Source organism: Egretta garzetta, unplaced genomic scaffold, assembly GCF_000687185.1.
Source record: "Egretta garzetta isolate BGI_Z169 unplaced genomic scaffold, ASM68718v1 scaffold447, whole genome shotgun sequence".
Classification (NCBI taxonomy): Eukaryota; Metazoa; Chordata; class Aves; order Pelecaniformes; family Ardeidae; genus Egretta; species Egretta garzetta.
In genome coordinates this window covers 3,343,928-3,367,224 of record NW_009260397.1, presented here as the reverse complement: position 1 = coordinate 3,367,224, position 23,297 = coordinate 3,343,928, and the positions used below count along the sequence as shown (strand labels likewise).

At 39.8% G+C, this 23,297-nt stretch overlaps 1 protein-coding gene across 1 annotated transcript in view; it reads right to left on the bottom strand.

Annotated features, from left to right (window-relative positions):
* TMEM132C (transmembrane protein 132C) overlaps window positions 1-23,297 on the bottom strand; it is a 159,235-nt gene that overhangs the window by 51,118 nt on the left and 84,820 nt on the right. The window contains exon 4 of the mRNA XM_009643173.2: window positions 3,366-3,549. Coding sequence (XP_009641468.2) covers window positions 3,366-3,549 — 184 coding nt within the window. The remainder of the gene's footprint in view (window positions 1-3,365; window positions 3,550-23,297) is intronic.

Genomic DNA, 23,297 nt, shown 5'->3' with positions numbered 1-23,297 from the left:
CTTTCAAAATTCCAGGTTCAATTCTTACTGACAATGTCAATTGTTTAATCTCTTCCATTCCAAGACACTGTAGCAACAACTGCACTAACCTTTTGAAGACCCACTTGCTTTTCATCTTACTATTTTTTTGTAACATAATCAGGCACAAGGCAATAAAAGATACATGATCTTTCTTACTTCATAAGTTTGGAATGGCTCACATGAGACATGCTTTATTCTGTGAGTCAGAGACAACCTTTATGTTATACTCAAACCAAGCAAAAGTTTGCTGCTTTCATCCTCAAAAGACTGATGAGGATGCCCATCAGACCAATGGCAGAGACTCAATCAGATCCTACATCCTAATTCAGCACAGTATCTTTGCGCAGCTCTTTCTTTTCCTTTTTTTGGTCACCTTTAAAAATTCTGAATGACAGATTTTACTTTTGATGTTAGCAGCTTTGCTGTAGGAACACTCCATACTTAAATCAACAAAATCTGTGCTGGTTTTGGCTGGGATAGAGTTAATTTTCTTCACAGTAGCTCGTGTGGGGCTATGTTTTGGATTTGTGCTGGAAACAGCGTTGATAATACAGAGATGTTTTTGTCACTACTTACAAAGAGCCAAGGCCTTTTCTGCTCCTCACCGCCCCACCAGCGAGCAGGCTGGGGGTGCGCAAGAAGCTGGGAGGGGACATGGCCGGGACAGCTGACCCCAACTGACCCCAGGGATGTCCCACAGCATATGATGTCATGCTCAGCACATAAAGCTGGGGAAGGAGAAGGAAGGGGGGGGACATTCAGTGTGATGGCGTTTGTCTTCCAAAGTCACCATTATGCATGATGGAGCCCTGCTGTCCTGGAGATGGCTGAACCCCTGCCTGCCCATGGGAAGGAGGGAATGAATTCCTTGTGTTGCTTTGGTTGCCTGCACAGCTTTTGCTTTACCTATGAAACTGTCCTTATCAAAACTCATGACTTTTCTCACTTTTACCCTTCCAATTCTCTCCCCCATCCCACTGGGGGAGAGGGGATGGGAGGAGTGAGCGAGTGGCTGTGTGGGGCTTAGTTGCTGGCTGGGGTTAAACCACAACAACTTTGCTCTCTAGAGGATTATGAAAGACACTTGCTGATAAACATTGAGATCTAATTTCTGTGCACAGTAACATGCTGTTGCTTTACAGTGTGTAGTTGAGATAAAGAGCATGGTCCGACTTCTCAGCAGATACAGTATCACTTTCTTTTCAGTGTGACTCTTGTTTCTGAACAGGAGAACTGCCAGGTAATCAGCTCAGTTAGAGATTAATGCCTAAATGAAGAAAGAACACTGGCTGGATATGCAGTGTTGGCTAACAGAAAACTCTGAAAATTCCCTTTATCTACTAATATCCTGCTAGCAAAGCCAATTTTTGCATTGGTATCCCATCCGACTGGATTCTGTTAACACAGTATATTTTGGCTCCAGTCAAGTGTTATCGCAAGGTATAGAAATGAGATATACAAACACAAGAAAGCTTTGCAAAGAGAAAGGTTTAATGATTTCATTGTTTGAACCCTTTGCACAACCCAGAGAGCCTAACGGTACATCTGTTGGGAATAAAGGATCTCACCTTATGTGATTTATAGAATGCTAAATTCATTCATTTAGACCTCCAGCTCTTAAAGGAACCCTTGTAGGTAGATGAATCTTAAGCTAGAATAGACACAAGTCTGCAAGTAGATCTTGAACTTTCTATGCAAGTGCAAAGGCATTAGACCCTGATATGAGATATTAAAAAAAAAATAAAATCTTGATTCCCTCAGGTATGGAATACAGACAAGAAGCTGAAGAATTCTTTCAAGCAATGAACAAGACGACATTAAGTCTGCCAGTAGACAGATGTCTATCATTTGGTACTGGAAGGCATCTATCTCAAAATCTGACCACAAAAGACTTCCTTATGCACATTCTCAAGTCTTTAGAGGACAGATGCTCAAATACGTATTCCCTGTTCAACTCCACAGATAATGAGGACAATTATTTCCCTCTCAGATCTGGAATGTAGCACAGGCTTTCTGCTGACTTAACAGACTTTGGATCAGGAAATTGCTGGGCATGACCTCATTTGATATGAACAGCAGTTTTACTCTTCAAAGGGGAAGAATATTGAAGAATAGGACTTCCAGGAAATAATACTCATCTACCTATCTGCTGCAAACCACTGAACGCTGTCCAAAGAAAAGGCCGCCAGAATTTCACTATCAAGATTATGCACAGGAGAGGCAAAATTCACAAATGGAATGGATATGCCTAACTCTTCTTCCAAATCCTGAGCTCTAACATTGACTAATGGTAGCATATTCAGTTCCACTATTAATTGCCACTTGGTCCTGTTCTAGGTAGCTGGCAGCTTTGTGCTTCTCCCTTTCCTGAGGCTCGACAGCATTCCAAAATAAATGCTCAGTGCCTACTTGACTTAAGAGCATGGAAAAAATTCTTAGCATGTACTTAAATCCCACAGAAAATAAAAAGCCTACCTAAAACCAGTGCACCCAAAATGCTGGAGACTCCAGTGAAATTTTGTGTTTGCTTGACTTGGAGCAGGAATTTAATCCTAGGTCGTTCACTTGCAGGAGGGGGCATTAACTGCCAAGTCTCAGTGCTGCCACTCTCCCAGACTTGCTTTGCAGAGGTAACTGCATCTTCACTGGGCCAGAGGAAGAGAAAGAGGCACTGCTTCCACAAATCACATTTGTGAGCCTTGTAAAGACATGCAATGGGTATGATTTCACAGGGAGGGAGGTAGCCCACAACTGGTGCTATAACACTGAGAAAAGCACGTAGATTTTAACCTAAGGCATTTTTCCACATGGAAGTCTACACTTCATTTTTCTTAAATATATTATTGAGGCTATTATTATTTTCTGTTTCTTCCTTGAAACCACAGGTTCTTACACTATTAGGAAAACAGTCAGTGAAATTAGTATCAGCCTCAGCCTACTAAGGACCAAGCAACTTAGGCTTTAGCTTAAGGTGCTTGAGGTCCTCTAAAGTTGCTCTACAGCTTGCAAGTTCAAGCCATGTAATGCCAATTAGAAATGGGAAGGCAAATCTCCTTGGCTTTGTGTTACCAGCTGGTAGTCTGCATGACAGAAATTCAGGATTTGAAGTCTGAGAGAGTTTTCTAAGGTGGCAGCATCCTCTGTGGTAAGTTTATAAGAACTGAAATTGTGTGACGTGAACAGACCATTAAATGTGCCATGATTCTACAAAGTAGTCCTATACAGCTACAAAATGGGGAGGCAGGGCAGAGAGCACTCCTTTGCAAGTCTATCTGAGGCCTGGTATATGTCTTCTCAAACCACATGCAGATCAGATGGAGCAACATGACAAAACAGTTTCTTACCATTGCCAATGGAACAATTCCAACAAGATCCTTCTGGCAGATGAAGATTTCAGACAAGGTTATGTCTGTTGTCCCCTTCCGAGGGTATTCGACCTGCCAGGTGATGGGCTGCGTCCCAGAAAGGCTGCTGAAACTGGCTATTTCAAAGTTCATCTGCACGACCTCATTGAATAAACTGTTACTTCTGAAAAGAGGAAAACAGGGAAAGGGAAGAGCTATTACTTTTGCTGAAGAAGGCAAATGAAGTGAATCATATTAGCTATTGGAAAATACAGCTATTTACATACAGATATAACACAAGGTCTTTTCCAATCTACAACTTCTTCAAAGCATACAAACTGGAATTATTCAAAATGGGTCAGCTGCTCTTCCTATGAACACTATGTGGAAGGATAACATCCAGGATATTGTATCTGATGAAAGCAAAATATACTTATTCCATTACATGTTTTTTATGATTGTGCAAGTATCAACCCTACCAAAAGATGGATTTGACCCCGACCAACCAAAATTAAGTCCAGTGCAGCTCATGAAGACTGAAGAACCCAGAATTAGCGCAGCCAAAAAGAAAAACAAGATTCATTGTATATGTCCACCATCAAAATCACATAAATCCTTAGCAATGAAACTCAGTGTAACTGAAGTTCACATATGCTGCATGGAAGCTGTTAAAAAAAATTAACATGATTAAATGGCAAAATGACAAGATTAGTCTAAACTTAGAGGTATGCTCTGGAAATTAAAAACGTAGGCAGCTGAGACCAAATAGAAAGAACAAAGCTATGGCAGGTCAAATATACTATGAAGTCAGGAGGCATAAGATAATTTGAATAACAAATATGAAAAGACATGCTGAAATTCTTTCCCTTGCATTAAATTTCTTTAACTACATCAGAAATAAAAAGAATATCTGAAAGAAATTTGCTGGACTATCTGCTAATTTAATTTAAAAAAAAGGTACAAATTATTTGCATCAGAAATGATACATTAACTTTTCTGGAACTTTGCAAATGTCTTTCCACAGTGTAGAAAGTCTTAATGTTTCACAGAATATTACTTCAACTGAACCCTACGCTGTAATAATTTTAAAATTAAGAGGAAGACAGGCATCTTCCTAGCTTCAGTAACCCAGTCCCAGCTTCATCATACCTTTGGATGGATTCATCACATAACAGTTTCAATTTTTTCCTCTTTTTTTTTTTAATGTACAATACACGAAGGCCCATTTCTGAGAAAATCCATCAAGAACTGATCATGTTCAAAGCTCTTATATTCTCAAGTGCTAGACTTTCTTTTTACCTCTGAACAGAAATCACCATTTTTTATTATTTAAGACATATTCTGTGCTTTACTTTGCATGATTACTTTGAAAGCAAATGCATTCCCCTGATAATTATTATTTTGATTATGGGTTTTCATCTGGATGGCTTACACTGAAAAGTCTTAATACTGCCTAATGCTTTGGATTTATTTCCTTGCTGTTTTCTTGCTGTATCAAAAGAGAGACATTGTAACACTTCGCAATAGTGGTATACTTCCTCCATGCATTTAAAGAGTGATTTTGTGTAGTAATGCCATAGATGGATGGGTTTAGCAATTCATAACTCAGGACTAGCCTATTCCCATTCAAAGAGTTCCTACTAAATAAATCTTACAGCTTGTAAATACAAGGCAACTGCGATAACTGTAGTTTACATACTTCTGGGACATCTCAAAATGAATACCTACTGGATTGAACTTTGCAATTTATTTGAAAGCATGATTATATGCAAAGATACCTGAATCACCTGAGCTACAGCATTCATTTAGCTGTTAAAGGCACCATTATGCCTTAGATTAATGACACCTGAAATGCCATTATTTTCACCATTTCTAGATCTGATGCTTAGTAACTGACAGAGGAAAAGTTTTTACACGTGATTGACTATCGCAGTGCTTTCACTTACACTAAATAGAGAATAAATTTTTGCACACATCAAAGCTGTTCTAAGAGATAATACATGTCAGGAAAGTTTTCTTGATCAAGAAGTCTACACTTCTCTAACTAGCCTCTAAGCAGATGGGAAATATGTAGCTTTACAACAAAAGCCCCACAACTCTAATGGTAGGATCAGAGAGCTCTAGGTGGGAAGCTGTAGATGGGAAAGAGCTCAGTTCCAACCAGCCCACTGATTCCTGATGCACTGACTTAGGTGAGGGCTGATCACCTCCTTCTGGCTCCGAGCTCTCAACTCACACCACCTAATTTTCCCTCGTTCTTCAGATCATTTCTAAGAGTTGCCCGGTGCTCTGCTTGTGGGCTGTCCATGCTGTTCACCTGCCACTCAAATCGAGCCTGGCTTTGAGCTACCCAGAGGAAATGCCCAAAACAAAATCTTTGGGCATCCTGTTTCCATGTAGATTTCATGGCACACTTAACTACAGCCTGCTGTAGCTGGCCATATCTGGGCATCCACACACCCTTGTAAAGTCCTGTGGTTGAAAAGGGGCAGTATGAGGTGACAGCATCTTTTCTACATGATTCCTGAGATCATCTGCAGCACGAACCTTAGTTCAGAATGGCTACAGTTAGCATGGACACATGCAGACACATCTGGGAAGCTCTCCAGGGATCACGTTGCTGGCAGGGACCAGTCAGCTTTCAGTGTAGACGTAGGTTTTTTAAGTTACTGTCTCAGTATTCCTATTCCATATTTCATGTATCTCCTGTAGTTTACGTGTGAAGGGATTCTTCTTTTATTCCAACCTAATAATACATAGAGGACTCTAGTGCATCTTTTGGAATTTTTATTTTAAATCCATGATGCTCAATGACTTTGATTATCACAATCAAAGAAAATGTCAACATTTTTTCATCTATGATGCACCCTTAGTTCAGAATGGCTACAGTTAGCATGGACACATGCAGACACATCTGGGAAGCTCTCCAGGGATCACGTTGCTGGCAGGGACCAGTCAGCTTTCAGTGTAGACGTAGGTTTTTTTAAGTTACTGTCTCAGTATTCCTATTCCATATTTCATGTATCTCCTGTAGTTTACGTGTGAAGGGATTCTTCTTTTATTCCAACCTAATAATACATAGAGGACTCTAGTGCATCTTTTGGAATTTTTATTTTAAATCCATGATGCTCAATGACTTTGATTATCACAATCAAAGAAAATGTCAACATTTTTTCATCTATGATGCACGCACATACACATTTGGAGAACGACATGGCAAACTGAACCACTGTAAACCGCACTTGACTGCCATTGCCTCAGTTGCATTCTCAGCAATATTATCTTTACTGGATTCACAAACAACAGCCTGTATCTCTAAGAAGCACTAAACTCCACCTTAAACAAGTCTGACATAAACTGACTTCATTCCTCCCAAATGTAGAATTATCAGAATCACTCTTTCATCACTGACAGTTACATCTGCCACCATGTGACCTTCTAGGACTAAAATGAGGGGCTTACTGTCCATGCTCTATTTATATACCATCTGCTGCAGTGGGGCTTGAGGGTCATACGCTCCTAAATCTCTTTACCGTCCCCACTGTAGACATAGCTATCTCAATTTTGCACATGAGGACTGAAGGGGAGGCTATGTCACACACACAAGGTCATGTGAAGACTGGGACAGGGTAAGGAACTGATCTGTGTTTTTCCAAATCTCTTGTTAACCACTGGACCATCATTCTGGTATTGATGGAAATGGGACCCACAGCACTTGTTTCTAGTCTTAAATGGTCTTCAGTGTATGCATCTTAAATTTCAACATCCTTCTGTACATGAGGCATTTTTCTGATAACTGATGAGCTATACTGTGAAGGAAATCACTGCTATTGCCTTTTAGAACATTGCCTCAAAAATACCTGCTTAATTTGGATTTCCAGTTCTCACTGAGCACTTGGTACCACTCACTGAGCTCTTTCAGCCAAATACCTTCTTGACCCGTAACAAAGATAGGCTGCTTCTTTCCAAGGCATCAAGCTGTAGTGGTGGAGAGATATAAAAAAAATGGTACCAAAATCCTTTTACAGAATTCTGTAAAACTTTGCTAAAATATTTCTTCTGAAAAATATGTGATACAAAAATGTCCAAAAATATGCACGGTATAAGATAAAGGTTTTACTGGCACTTTTTCAGGATGACCTGTATAATTATTTCAATGCCTACATTTGTGAGTAATGCACCCATCTCCCTCCGTAGCGATAAAGCCTTTATGTAATGTCACACTATCATCAGTTTCCTCCTTCTCTCTTCATACAGAAGAAACAGAGAGATGATCAACAGCTGGGAAAGCATCCACTTGAAAAAAAATATGCCTTCAGAGATGTGTAATGGCTGAGAAAAAAACTTCTCATGAAGCACATTTAATGTTCAGAGCTTGTTCACTGACTGAAACAGCAATTCCTTAATATCTAACATTTAGAACTGCTCAGCAGCCGGAACAGCAAGTAATTATAAAACTTTTCTAAAGTACACAGCACGTAGTGATTACAAATGAAGCTTCATGAAGGCAGTGCTTCTAAGGAATTGCTCTGGGGTGGATATATGGGTCTAATTTGATTGGATTGAGAGTTCCCCTGGGCCAGTTCACTCCTTGGATTTATTTTAATTTATAAATGTGCTAATCATTCAGGGCTAGATTGGACCATGCACTTGCACAGGGGAGTAAGGACTCCCTTTGATCTGCTAAACAGCCACTCGGGCTCTGGGTGTGAGCACGCCAGCATAAATGAGGAGCACTGAACCCGTAGTTACTCCTTTGCTGGAGCAGATGGGCAATGATTAGGTGCTACTTATTGGTTACAGCAGCTGAGCCAGCAAGTTAGTGATGGGGTTAGTAATTTACTACTGGCATAGGCTAGCAGTGAATTACTACCCCAGGAGAATGAGGAGGAACTGAGCTGCAGAGCTGTGTGAATGCTTCCAAGCAGCACAGTTTTAGAAAAAGAAGGTGGAACAGAAATATTCTGTTAATGGGAAGATAATAAACGATGCACAAAAAGCAAAACAGAAGTGACATAGGGAGAAACTGCCATGGAACTCACAACCTCTTGCCAACTATATGGACAGAACACACACTTTTGATACCAGCTAGTGTTAATTGAACCGGGATTCTTGGTTTTAGAATATTTTTGAGTATGATATTAAGCATTCCTTTGCAACTACTTACTGATCACTCAAACCTTCAATGCCCTGAGAAATATTTACCCTTAGAAGGAGATTGCTCTTATATGGATACCCAGAACTGGCAGTATCAAAAGTTGTATTTAACCCTCTCTTTGACATAGGGGATTTAAAACACAGTATCCTGTACACACAACCAACATGTAAGCCCATGGATAGACTTATAATGCAGGTAATACAAAATGCAAAAGAGATTCCATTTCTCTGCAGAGGTCTAGTAAGAGGTGGAATGATGTTAAACTTGTCAGAGCTGAAACAGCCTGTACTGGCCACGCATGGCCAGGGCTCAGCTGAGCCCAGAAACAGGGAACCAGTGCTGCAGAGGCTTTCGCATGGTAGAGTGGGAGAAGGAAGGCAGGTAATTACTAAGAAAAGCTGTGAAGAGATCTCAGCTGATGTAAAATCCATAAACAAATGGAAATCTTTGTAGAATGCCTGTCTACATGTGTGGACCAGGAGTCTCTGATGAGAGATTTCAAAGTGCTGGGTTATTGCTCTGAGTAATAGAGCAGTTTCAACTCTTAAATGAGTGAATCTTAGGACTGCTACGGGCTAAATCAATAATTTCGATTTATTACAGTGGCTCTCAAAAGAGAAATTTTAAAAAGCCTAGATTAAAACCATTTTTTAGCCATCCTTTATTCCAACAGATTTTTACTGAAAGTGCCTAGGGATCCAAGAATACTTCGACCTGCTGAAAATTTAGCAACTCTTTTCCTCTTTAATGCTATCTAGTTTGACAGTGACATCTTAATGCAAGATCAGCACTAAATGACATAAAAAATTGAAAGAGTACAAACCCCATTATCCCTCAGTTACGTTGCACATCTTACTCTTCACTAAAATTAATGTATCGAAGTACGTTACTACCAAGTACAGAGACAAACTCTCATCAAAAGCCAACGGTCACATTGGACCCCAGAGCAGTCTGTACTTCAGCCCACTTAGATGTACGCACCAATGCCTCTTCCCATCTCAGAAAAGACTATAATGGGGTACAGGACATACGTTCCTCTATTCCTGCTATTTTCAATTTCTTGCTCCTCCTGCACCTTTTCCTAACCACATTTGATAACTGGTCCATCTTCTATGGACACACTCCAGGATCAGGATGAATCACAGCAATTCAAGAAAAATTAACAAAACACAGATGTTAGAACCTGATCTGGAAACTGTGTCTGATGAGGACTTTAAAGATGATGAAATTATGTGGGCAGCTCTTTACACATCAACTCACTCACACAGTCAGCACTCAATGCAAACAAAGGGTGGGTCATTAGCAACCCAGGTTGCTTTGAATCAGATGCCTATGAGCTAAATACTGCAATATCCACCACTGGGACCTTACACCATCCACTTCCCTTCTGAAAGACTTGACCAAATGGAGTACAAATGCTCAATATAACTTTCTTTCAGCAGGTCCTTGATAAGAGCTGTTACAAAGGTAATCCCTTTGAAAAACCACGGAAAGGATGCATTAATTAAAGAAGAATGCCAACTACTGGAGACAAAATGTAGTTTACATTTCTTATTTTGCAATATTAGCCTAGATTTCATCTTTAAATCATAAAAAACAGCAGATGAGAAACAAAGGATGATTTATCTTCACAATTAACAGACAGGGAGGACATAATTTCATGGAAAACTACCACACTAGAAGTATTATGAAGGTCTTCAAAGGAAAATATCTGAGGTATAACTTAGCAAACTCTTGAGCAACATAGCATAATATACATGTATATCTTCAAAAGGATGATATAATACTGTGCTTGATTTCTTCATACAGTCCAGATGAGAGTTAGATTAGTTAATAAGGTTTCTTAGCTTTCTTGTCATAAACTGTGATACAAAACATAGCTTTTTGATTAAGGTATTGGACTGAGACAGGAAATCTCATTTCACTTCCTAGCTCTTCCACAGCATCCTTTAATGACCTCAGGCAAGACATGAAGATACAGATCCTTAGAGCTAAAATAAAATCAATAGGAATTAGGCATCATGGAGCTTTAAAAAAACCTCTGGTGTCTGTCTGCTACTTTAGGCACCTAAATACGGTACCTTTATCACATTGGTCCTGAGCCCCAGGATCTCAGCTGGATTCAACCACATGCCACATAGCAAAGAGTTAGAAGAGGACTCATGGTTCAACTGCTGAATTACGCTGAGAGGTCCCACTTACAAGGAAAATTCTTAGCTAGCGACATGTGCACTGTCTGGGTGGCATAACGGTAGAGAGAGACGAAGGTGTGATTTTTCTGTGCCTTTATTTCCCAGTTGAACAATGTGAAGAAAATTTTTTTTCTTCTAGTCTCGAAGAAAAATTAAGAGTATGTGGTGTCTATCTGACTTCTCTGTACAAGCCTTGCCCACAGATGCTAATCTCAGTCATCTTAACTGCTATCCTAGAACAAACAGCAAAAGTCATGTTGCTAATTAGAGTACAGATAAACAGAAATGCTCCTCTCTTGGACAGGCTGAAAGCTGAACGAGACAGTCCCTAAAGGAGGGAGACCTGACCGGGGATCACAATAACTCACTGATTTCTTCTTTCCATGCAGAGCATTTTTTTAGAGTCACTAATCACCAATAAATGCTGCAGTCAAGAGAGCAGGCTCATTAGTCTTCCCTGTTACTACATCACATCCAGGCACAAGGTAGATGGGATGGATTTTTCCCTTTTCCCAAAGGAAGCAGGCACCCGACCCTCTGCCTCAGACTGGTGCCATCATATAAAGGCTATGTGCAAATCCCAGTACTGAGCTATCATCATCTCCCACCTTTATTTCATTTTCCATTCAGTTTGTGCAAGACATTTGTCTGCTAATGTCTTAATTATAATTTCAGATAACAAAATACATAGGCAGATTGGTCAAGAAATAAGCTTTCACAGTGATTCATCATTTCTTCCTGCCTCTGAGAAGGACATTTTCTACTTAGTATTCATTCAGTGCTGGAATCCTTCCAGAATCACTGTAAGTAAGCAGTATTTTCCTCTTTTGGAGACAGCAAATGTTTAAGCACTGAAAATCTTCCAAGGGACATCACCGTAAAGGAGACCCTGACCAGAGATTTTTCAGAGAGATTTTCAGAGTCAAACCCAGTGCTTTCAAATGGAGAAAGGAAGCCAGAACCAGTCCAATCACCAGCATTAGATTTTAAGGCTCTTTCAGCCTGCTAAAATCAGCACGATGAGATCAAATACACAAAAGCATGTTTTATCGTTCACTTTTAATTGCTTACTTTAGTAGTTTGGGAGCAGTCAGCGAAACATGTTCAGAGACAGGAGAACCCCTTTGAAAAAGCAGGCTAAATAACGGGTTTTCTGATCACAAATATCCTGCATGTCTGTTTTATTCCATTTACAAGGAACAGTACCCCTGGAACTGATACAGAACAAGGTTCTCCATTTACTAAATCCATTTATGAGTTGGATGGACTCAGCCTCCTCTTTCAGTCCCCACTTGTGTCTGTCTTTCATACCAAGCCCTACTTCCAGAAACTACAGTGCAGCATGACTCAAGAAACAGGTCACCAATTTCTTGAGCATGCAATCCCGGGTGCCAAGCTAATATTCTCCAGGGGGATATAAAAATATAAAAGTACCCACAATTAGCAATGAGATTTTGAAAATATGCTGAAAATGGCACCGAGATGTAGAAGGATCTGATTACTGGAGCAGCCCCAAACAGGCTACCCCTTCCAGTCAAGATATGTCAGTTGCTGTTGACATGACCAGTTGATTTCTTTAATAACTGCTTACTAATATTGTACCGTGCCAGACACTTGTGGTCTGTTATGCCCTCAAATGACACATTGATCAAAGAAAGGGATGCAGCCTAACTGCTGATTGCTATGCATAACATCCCTCCAGGTATTGCTCATGTAGATGTAAGTGTATCAGGCATTTGCACCTGTTTTGAAACAAACTGATGATGAAGCTGCATTATGAATCAGGTGGCAAGACAAATCACATTTATATGTAACTGCATATGTAAATCAGATGTGTGATACGCATATCTAATTTACAAGTCAGGTGTCTTCAGATTCCAGTTCCTATAGTTTTTATTGCTCTGCTAGCATATCTGCTTTGGGGCTGTGCTTGAAACTCCAATATTTGTGCATGAAGATCCCTGATTCCTTTTCAAGAGGGTAGCTGCACTTGCCTACTGGAAAAACACCTAGCAAGTTAACCATTCACCAGGCATGTAAAGTTGGTAAAATATCTGCATTTTGTGGAGGCAACGGATGTAAAGAAAGAATACATTTAATGGCATAGTAAAGGAAAAAAATCATATAATGAAGTGGTTAACCACATAATAATATGGTGAAAAAATGAAGAAAATAACCCAAAGGTAAACTGAAGTTGTTTTTCAAACTTGCTGGCCATGAACAAAGTTCATGGGGCACTGAAAAGTCAAGCTTGTGGGTGACAGACCCATGCTCTTTCCTATATTCCATTTGGGCAATATAGCAGCTTTTTAAATTCAAGTGTACTAAGAAGGTAAAGGGATTTTTCAGATCAGAAGCAATGATCAACATCTGGTTGGTGGCAGCTATCTGAAGAGAGCTCCAATTTAGCCGAAGAGCTTTTCCAGGTGTCTGTGAAGCTGCCTGTATAGAGAGTAAAAGATCTTGAAATGAGCTGTGTCCTGTGAGAAGTAAACAGCTGCAATTTCATCACAGAGCAAACTCAGTTTGTGTGGAGTCCCTTGGACTAGAAGCTGCAGGGAATTGAATAATACTCTGTACAATCTAGAGCTACAGAATATCAGCCTGGGGAAGGAGGAGAAGTAGTTTTATTTCTAGAAAGTCAATATATTTTTGCAAGCTTCACTAAGGAGCAGTCTGCAACAGGAATATATTCTTTTTCCCCAATCTAAGGTCACATCTGTCTCAGACCGTATTATTCCCCCTATTAGTATTTCTAGAATATACAATATACTCTTTTAATCCTACCCCTTTCTTGTAACTTCTCTTTAATGTTGTCTGCTGCTCACATAGTCTCTACTATGCTAAAGGAAAATACAATTAGGGTAAAGCAGAAATCCAAACTAGTCTAAGGAGAAGATAGCAGTAGGATAAATATTGAGCTCAGCTGAAACACCACTTAAATGGGAATGACATAGGTGAAAACTGACAGCAGAACAGAGTCAGGTATAGTGGTCTAATTCAGACCTACAATTACTTGCAGCTATACTTAGACTTTAGGACACTGTCCTGGATAATTGTAAAGACTGGTCCACCCTGAATACATATGTCCAAAACTTATCATCACAATGCTGAGTAATTTGAATATATTCATTTTGTTCTTTCACAATCTCTGTAAACTGCAACTATGCAGAATGATCTTCCAAGGTCAAACTTGCATAGGAACATTTTGCCATCTCTTGGCACAGTTTTGCTGCAGTGCATTGAGAGTTTAAAGTATAAAATAGTGACAAGCACTGTAAAATCAAGGCTGTGCATGGAGGAGTGTGAAGGACAGGAGGGCGGGGGGAGTTTTGAAAGTGTTACTCACGTTAAGCCTTCCATCCCCCCATTCGCTATTTTGGCATCATCAGGCTGGCCTTTACACGGTGACCATAAAAAAAAAAAAAGTTTAGATATCCAGGAGGAACACACATTTAATACCCCTCAATGTACATTATGCATGCAGTTTACCAAATCTGTCCTGAAAAGACATAAAAGAAAAAAAAACCAACGAAAGCCAGAAAAGTGTAGGATAAGGTAAATACTGACATTAATCAAAGAACTCCACTGAGATGGGGAAAACAGTAATGCAGCACATCTGACACTAACATCCAAACACCCCACCAGAAGGAGGGAATTTTCCTACAGTAAGACAGAGGCAATATAGGTTAGACAGCAACAAAAAAAAGAAGTTTTAGCTTTTTCTCTCTATCTTTTTACTTCCCCTGAAGGGGTAAAGAGGGAGAGGAAGCTGCAGGAGCCATCTTAGATGAAGAATCTGTTTTGAGTTCACAGTGGAAACTCCTAAAACACCAGCAACAGTTGCTGGGATGTTTTATTCTACTTTCCTTTTCCCTTCTTCTTCCCTGTTTGTTTTCCATTTCTTTTTCCCTTCCCCTTCTTTCTTCATGTTTAAAACAAAAATGTACGATGGAGAGAGCTGACACTAGTGAATATCCTGGAGAAATTAGACAAAAAATGTGACCAACTTCTTCAATCTGCAGTTATAAACCAGCTTTTACTCAAAGCTACAAAATCATGGACCCCACGGCTTTTAGCATCTGTAGTTCTGGAAGTCTGATGGACAAACCTTTCCTTTACAGTTCATAAAGCAAAGCTTAACAATGCTGCCTTCCTAACACCATCCACAGTCTCACCCATTGTAAGTTTAAAAAGAAGCTTATTAAAAGTGGAACCAACATAAATATTGGAGGTAGACCCATCACATTTCATGATACACCTATTTGGTGGCTAACTCCAGTAGTTCACTCCTCCTGTTCAAGGATAATAAAAGGAAAAATGTCCTCATGACATTCAATGGCAGAAATGTCATTGCTGAAGTGCCTATGATGTGCAATTAACATTTTTAAGGAGTCATTTAAAAGGATACTGTCAAGGCTGATAAGATTTGAGATTACACCAACTATCTATGTTTGGATTTCTGCATAATTCAGTATCTCCCTAGCAAGTTCACCCTTTCACTTCTGGATATTTATATTTTTCTTTCTCCTTATGTCCACTGTATTGAAGGTACTATATGTATTTATCATTGACTTCTCCCCCATTGCAACGTTATAACTTTGCATTACAATTGCAATCATCAGAGTTTCTATCCAAAAAGTTTTGATTTTTTAAATGTTCTGCTTTCCTCAAACAAGTTGTAATTTTCACAACAAAAAATATTTTGTTTTGGAACAAAAAAGGAAATTGTGGGACAAAAGCAGTTTGGTGTTAGGGTGGAGTTAAAAAAAAAAAGTAAAGTCATTCTCCATTACTAATGAAGACGCTGTCACCAGCAGGATGGAGACTTCAGGTCTAGACTCAGCATGTTTCTCTGGACAAAAGAAGTCCTGTATCTTTGTTTCTTGGCATTCCTATCTGACACTTCTGCTTAACAGAATGAAAAAGCAGGAAAATACAGAAGATATTTGCTATAGTAGAAAAACTGTCTTTAAGCAAAATGTTCATCAAAGTTTCTAGGAGATGCCAGCTACTTTGTAAAAATTTCATTGGACGATGACTGAACGTTTGCATTTGCAGCTAAAATGTTTCTTCTAAGAGCTGATAGCGGACATCAGTTTTCAGGCAGAGCGCAGACGTTCCTGTCTGACTGTCAGGCACATGAAGAGCAATGTGTCCTCAATATTTCAAGAAGACAAATGAAGGAGACACGATCCTAAAGTTAAATGGCCTGTGAGAAAAGCAAGTGCCTACTCGACTGACAAAACACTTACAGATAAACTCCAAGAGCAACTTTGAAGTGATGACTCTGACATCCCTGGTTCTGTCCAAATCTGTTTTTTCCCTAAAACAACTCAATTAGAAAATAGCTCTGTCTAATTTGTTGGGAAGTCTCAAATTCAGTAAATCAGGCCCTCATTCAAAGCAAGAAAATAACAAGGGATTTGGATGAGGCTTTTGAGAGATGTCATGCTTTAGAGAGGTGACTAGGAAAAAGTTTTCATCTTAACTTGACCCCCAGGAAGAGCATAGGAGTGCTAGGGGGAACCACAGGCTGCAGCATGGCATCAGAGCAGGCTGCGTATCGGAACAGTCTTTAAACAACAGCGATTTTTTTATTGCAGAAAGTAATAAACAAGAGTCTAGCACAGAATCTTTCTATGCACCATATAATTATACATTAGTCTCACAGCCCAAAGCAAAGGTTTAAAAATCTACTGTGGTTTTTTTCCAAGCAATCATTACTGCCTTTTTATACCCTTCTTTCTATGCTTTTCTGCACTAGGTGCATCAAAATAGGTTTCTGTGTAATTATACAAATGACATTTAGGGGACACTGTCAAAAAGAAGGAAAAAAGATTCTGAAGAACAAGCCTTCCCTTTGTTATTGAAATCTTTAACAATATTAGTCACCACTCCTGCTCTTTGCTGACTTTCAATGCCTTGCTTGATCAGACAGGTGGAATTAGCCTGATGAAAGTCCAGCTTTACAAGGCTCTGAAGAAATGCAAAGCCAATAGCAAAAGCTCATCTGCACACATAGCGTATGCATGCAGGATTAGAGTGGTGCAGTGCCCAGTGAAACGAGAAAGAGCACAAAGAAGCAGAAGTAATCATGTTCACAAGGAACACACAAGTTTAAGATAATGCACCTGTGACAACACTATTTCTTATGAAATCATCATCTGTCATCAGCAGGCTGGTGGCAGCACAGCTATCTGAAATAGCTATTTGGATGCATGGGAAGAAGTAGTGGAAATCAATGATTTGCAGTCACGTGGGGTGCAATTCACCACTGTGTGAATTTGACCTACACAAATCCACGTATCAGAGCTGAACCCCGAGCATCAGGCTGCAGGCAAGGAGAACGTCTCCTACCTCAGCCCTGAATCACAGATAGGCTTCCTTCTGCTGCTTCAATCTAAATAGTAGACAAGGAAGTCCAAATAGTTTAATTTCAAAATTAAAATTAAGGGTTATCTTCTAAGTGAAAACAGAACAGGAGAAGAGTAGAAATTCAATCCTACAAGGAAATCCTCACAAGAGCGTACATTATCAGATTTACAGCCCTCTCCTCCTGGAAGGTACTTGCAGCAGGCAATGAAGCTTGATGAGACTTGCAGGGGTGAGAGGGCCACGTGCTCTCTGCCAGTTTCTAAAGGTGAAGTTTATTTTCAGAGAACTTCCCACATCCCACTCTGCGCTTTACACTATAGATGGTCTGAATTGGTATGAATTTCATACATAAAGGTTTCCTTCATTTTATAAACAAGATTTTATTTGGATCAGTAGTAACTACTTGCTAATGATCTTTCTACTAAATCTCTAGATCTCAAACCCTATCACTTTGTCTATCAGCCGTCTCTTGGCCCACTTTGCCCCCCTGTAATGCTGCCTCAACTTGAGCAAAAGCTCGATGCCAGCAGAGACTTCAAAAATTACAGATGTAATTAACAATTCCTTCCTTAGCACCAAGGCAGAGGACCTGTCCTTCAGAGTGCAAACGTTCATGTCACTCTGGATTGCCAAAGCACCACTGCTCAGCTGAGCCCCAGTAGTTCATCTCAGCATGCTGTTCAACTGGGGTAATTTAATTGCATTTACACCTTTGTCCGTACGTTAAGAAATCTTCTTACACTTGTTAATTGCTCCTGTATGAGAACACCAGCAGAATAGACTCCACAGCTGTGTGAATGTCAGATAAGAGACAATTCTTAAAGACAACCATTACACGTCTGTCAGCCCAAGCTGTGCTACACTCTCATCTGAACTGCCAATGGGAAAATGCACTCACGGTTGTATGCAGAGAAAATCCAAGAACACTGTCATGGATTCTTATTTGATAAAGCAGGCTTGCAGGAGCAATATGAAAAAAAGGTTAAAAAGGGGGAAGGATGACAGCCAACTAGACTGGGTGGTCCTGGAAATTAACAGCACAAATATAAAGGAGTTTGCCCCTTCCGGCCTCTTCCCAGCTACAGATCCTTAATCTAGTTTGATTTTCCTGAGTAGCGATCTGTCAGATGCATCCCCTTCAGAACAAGATTAGAAAAGGAGTGAATCATGGACACATTGTAATTCCCCTCAGCATGCGGCACCACTTCTTTAAATACAGAAACTGTAGTGTGCAGGAAATAATCCATCTATTAAAATTTGTGTCAACATCTCTCAAAACTCTTGAAGCTGTACAGTGAATACTGCTTAGCCATTCTCCTGTGTCTGAAAAATCAGTATGATGACAACACTGAAATATGTTACATGCGACACTTTGGTCCTGACCTTACTTTCACTCAAGTCAATCCACATTCTGCTTTTGATTTTGATGGGAGTGGGGCCACTGTTCCACTGTCACCTCTCCTGTAGCCTCAGGCCCTCTCTCCAGCAGCACTGTCAGCTTACAGAAGCCAGGGCAATTTCAAAGCATTTTCTGATGCCCAAGGCAAACCAAGAGATGACCTTTTCTACCAGCAAAGAGCTGCTTATAGGCTGCTATTGAATATTCCACCAACTGTAATGCTCTGCTCCCAGAGATGATCTGGCTGCACTGTGTATGAGATAGGGTTTCCCTTTGCTGTCCCTCTCCTCCTCCTAATTCAATGAATTGGGGTCGCAGTCTGATTCTCCTCTGTTCTGCACCTTTGTTATTATCTTGCCTTGCGACAAGACCTATGCTTTAGCATCACTTGGCAGAATATTCAACATCAGGCTGTAAAGGACTGGACAACGAACAGTAACCCTTTCTTTGCTTGGGGATTATTTCAACAGACAGAGATTTCAGGAATGCACATGGCTGAGTGACTGTCCACGCTTAGCCATAGAAAGTAAACATCTTTGTGCCCAAATTCTTTTGGTCACAAAATAAGAAAATAGTTGTAGCTGAAGTGACCTGAATCATTCAGGTTACCTGAAATACCCTGACCAATATGGTGCCTCAAATATCACAACAAAAACACAGGTGGTGTTGGTTCAATTGAATTCATGAAAAAATACCTGAACAAAAACTTTCAGTTCCACAGATTTTAAATTCTAGTTAATGCAGAGATAAAAACTCTGTAGAGCAACCTGACATTAAGAGTTGAATTTCCAGGGGTGTTCAACTCTGCTGCTCTGGTGAGGTAGCAGTCCTAAGCCAACATGGTACAGGGCTGTCAAATACAGGTTATAAATCACTGCAAATATCCTACAGTTGCTGACTGCAGAATATACCATTTGTACAATTTGAAAGAAAGAGGTTAATGTATTCTGGATGGAATGGTCCTCAGAGTCTGTTATACATTCTAAACATGCTCATATCTACATGACATTCAATCTAAAAGATTTTTGAAAATGGACAAATATTTTCTTAATAATTTTCAGCAGCATTGCCAACTCTTCCAAGAATTCTATTTCACTAGGAAGTTCGCTTTTATTTTTGCAGATAGGATGTCTGTGCTATCCAGTACTTTCTATAAAGAGACTTGGCCTTTATGACTAATCTAGAGGGTTTCCCAAAGCAGATGGAGTGTTTTGAATATAGAAAAAGGGATTTACAGGAATACTGAGCTCCAAATATAAAGACAAAATTGTGTTTAAGGCAATACTGGGAAGAAAGAGACACTCTAGGCTATCGGAGATTGTCTCTTCATCCTTGGTAGATGTCATGTAGTGTAAATTGACATTATTTCTTGACATCAGTGGGGTTTTTTTTATTCAATTCCTCTTGCTGATGATCTGGTTCACAGAATTAAAATGTCTTGAAGCAGACAGTGAAAGGGAAGAGAAAAAACAGAGAATATCTTTAGCTGGCTCTATTAAATTATCATACACTACTTCCATGTTCTACCTATGCCAGCAGATAAAAAAAAGGCTTCTGGAATTACTGATGTAATTTACTGGCAAGCACAAAAACATCTGTGACAAGCCAAAGAACTGAGAACATCAACTTGTGAATGAAACGCTGTGTATATGGGTGTGTATACATATATATACAGTGGGAAGTAATTGAGACGCAAGAAAACATGTTGGACGGGCTGAATTTGTCAAGCTTAAATTACACTTACTTCCCTTCCCCGTTCTCAGTTCTCAAACTACGCATTAGATTTACGTTACCCTTAGCTAGCCAAGATCTACCGTCAACCTCCTGTGATATTAACCACACAACCTGGGCCCTTTCCCTGCAAGGGAACATTGCCAAAGGGGATTCAGATCAGCTCTTCTATTTACAGATAAATTCTCCTTGCTCACTTGCTGCCCCTTTCTCTCTCCCTACTTCAAAGCTCTGGTAACTGGCCCTGGGTTAAGCAGCAGGCATCTCCGTTAGCTGTATGCTGCTGGCTTACAGAAGCACCACGTGGTCTAGTGTTAAGAGTCCATGTCAAAGCCCTTTCTGGGGTCATGGACTAACTGTATGATCTCACACCAGTCATTTGTCTTGCCTGTTCTTCTATTAAGCCTGTCAAGAGAATTGGCTCAATAGAAGAAAAACAGGAGCTCCTTAAAAATGTATTGGCACATCTGAGTTGAACTTTTTTGGGTGAAGAAGCTATAAAAAAATAACTCTGCAGTGAACTTTGAAATACCAATTTGTTAAAGAGGCAGTGATTTCCCTTCCTGAACAGTGCTTTTCATGGTGTGAAGCCTTGCAAAGGGAAAAGGATGTGTATTTAGAAACATTTTCAAAACTATTTATATGAAGTTCTGGGTGATGAGAAATGTTTAAAAATTATTAAGGCTGCCTAAGTTGCTCTCCAGCAAGCCTAAATAATGTTTTAAATCCTGGCAATATGTTTATCAATAGTTTCATTCCCTGACATTTATGCCAAAACAAAATTCTGTAGAAGGTCATAACAGGACCCAAGTGTTATTAAGTGTATGCTCTAACAAACAAAACAAATTACCTTTATTCACACTTGCCTAATGGTTCTGTGAACTCGCAAACAATAGATCCTGAGCGCTTTCTCAGACTCAAAGAAATATCCATCCTGGGTGAAATCATCCATATGCAGAGAGTCAGCAGAAGCTTTAAATGCCTCTAACATACTTCAGAGCAGGACTGAATTATGGCTGAGACTCTTTGTAACTGTTCTTTCTTTTTACAGTATTCCACTGAACGCTAGCGCACCATTGTGCCAAAGGGTATATTCCACAGTAGAAGATGGTTTCACATACTTGGAGACCTTGTGGCCCACACAAACAAAACAATCCAGAAAAAAGTGAAAGGATGTTTATTAGTTCCATTTATAAATGGAAAAGTCAAGGCCCAGAGAAAACAGAGTGACTTGTTCCAGATCACACCAAATATCTGCAGCATCTAGAAACTGGACCTAGCCCCCAGTTCAGTGCCTGGACTGCAAGGGCTGCCCCCTCCCTCCACACTCCCCAGTAGCACTTGCAGAGGTAACGCAGGAAATCTGTGGGTGATGTGCAAACTGAAGCTCTATCATCTAAATCCCTGTTCGTGGCTTTGCTGCAAGAATATCCTTGCACTTCCTTTTCCATGAGTACATTTCATTTAATTTCTCCCACACTGCATCTCAGACTTTTAGGGAATTTCATAATACCACACCGAAAGCTCCCAATAGCAGCCAGAATTGCTTTTACTGCTGTTTAACACAGTATTGAATTCAAATGGCTAATGTATATGCCTCTCTCACACATGAACACAAAGTGCTGTATAGCGAAACTTTAATTTATCAAATTAAAATGCACTATAGCACGAATTTATTGTATCACTGCTCATAAATGTTTTTATGCATTTGATTTTTTTTGGTCTTTTATGGTTTTGGCAGTAGATGGAAAGCAATCAAGGTTCCATTTGAAGCAGCCGTGTAAGCCATTCTCATTTAACAAAAGACAATGAAAAATTAATCTAAAATGAGTGTAACTAAGTTTTCATAGAAACAACAAAACCACTCAGACATTATCATCTTCAACAGCTGTTTACTGTCTTCATTTACAAAATTACCTGTCAAATTTTACTATTTCCTCCAGGAAAAAAAAAAAAGCCAACCCCAAGTGCCTCTCCGAGTTAATAAAATGCTCCATGTGTAACAGGGATATTAAGGATCCCTTTCTTCCAATCGTAATACTTAGCAGGGATGATTGAGGTGAAGTAATGTTCAACCTCTCCTGCAGGTTTCAATTCTACACTTTTAACTACAGGAAAAAGATTCAAACATGGCTGACTGGTAAAACCCTGGGTATTTTACTTTCTCTCCCCTACTCTAAGGACCATCTGTCTCCTCTTTCCAATGGGCAAAGCAACTTTTGTCATTCCTGGAAAGTTGTTTACTATAAAACAACCACAACTTTCTCAACATAAAATTAAAATACTTGAAGGAACTACAAAGAGGCATAATAGCAGAATGGAATATTTTTTTGGTGGAAAGCTTTATTGTCTGGGGATGCATCTCCCAGTATCAGTTTCTTTCAGTGATGAATTTGGTCTGAAGAATTTGTTTAGCTAGAACACATGCAGTTGGTTAATAGTACGCCATGTGCAGGATGGGAAGGATGCCAAATAAACATCAGAAGGAAATCGAAGGGTTCAGGGAATGTGCTGCCTGGCAGTCTGATCCGCTGGCACAGAAGTTGACAGGGGATGGGCCAACCTTCTGGTAACTGCAGGAGTGGTTGCTTATCCAGCAACAACAAAGTCAGCAGCTCAGTATCTCAGGAAAGAGAGGAAGACAAAAGTAAGAAGACAAGTACAAACCAGCTGAATTAATTGCCCCTCACATGAATATTCCCAGGCTGAATGCTCTCAAAGGCTGTCTCAAGTGCTGTTGCTGTGCCTGACTCCAGATTTAGGAGAAGGGAAGGAGTTGATTATTGAAGGGCAGCTACAGTGAGTAGGATTCACAGCTCCTATTGACTTCCTTAATGGTGGTAAAATGTGCAAATCCTCTGGACTGTAGCTGAATTTAAATTACAATGATTACAAAATATAAAGCCTAAAAAAGAGGATTTATACATGAGCAGATTCAGCCGAGACACAGACTCCCTCAAGACCTACATTTTGTTTACATGCAAAATAGACTGTGCCTCCTGAATGACTTCAAATCCTGATGACAGTTATTTATATATCTACCCACCCTCCTAACACAGTTCTGAACCATAATT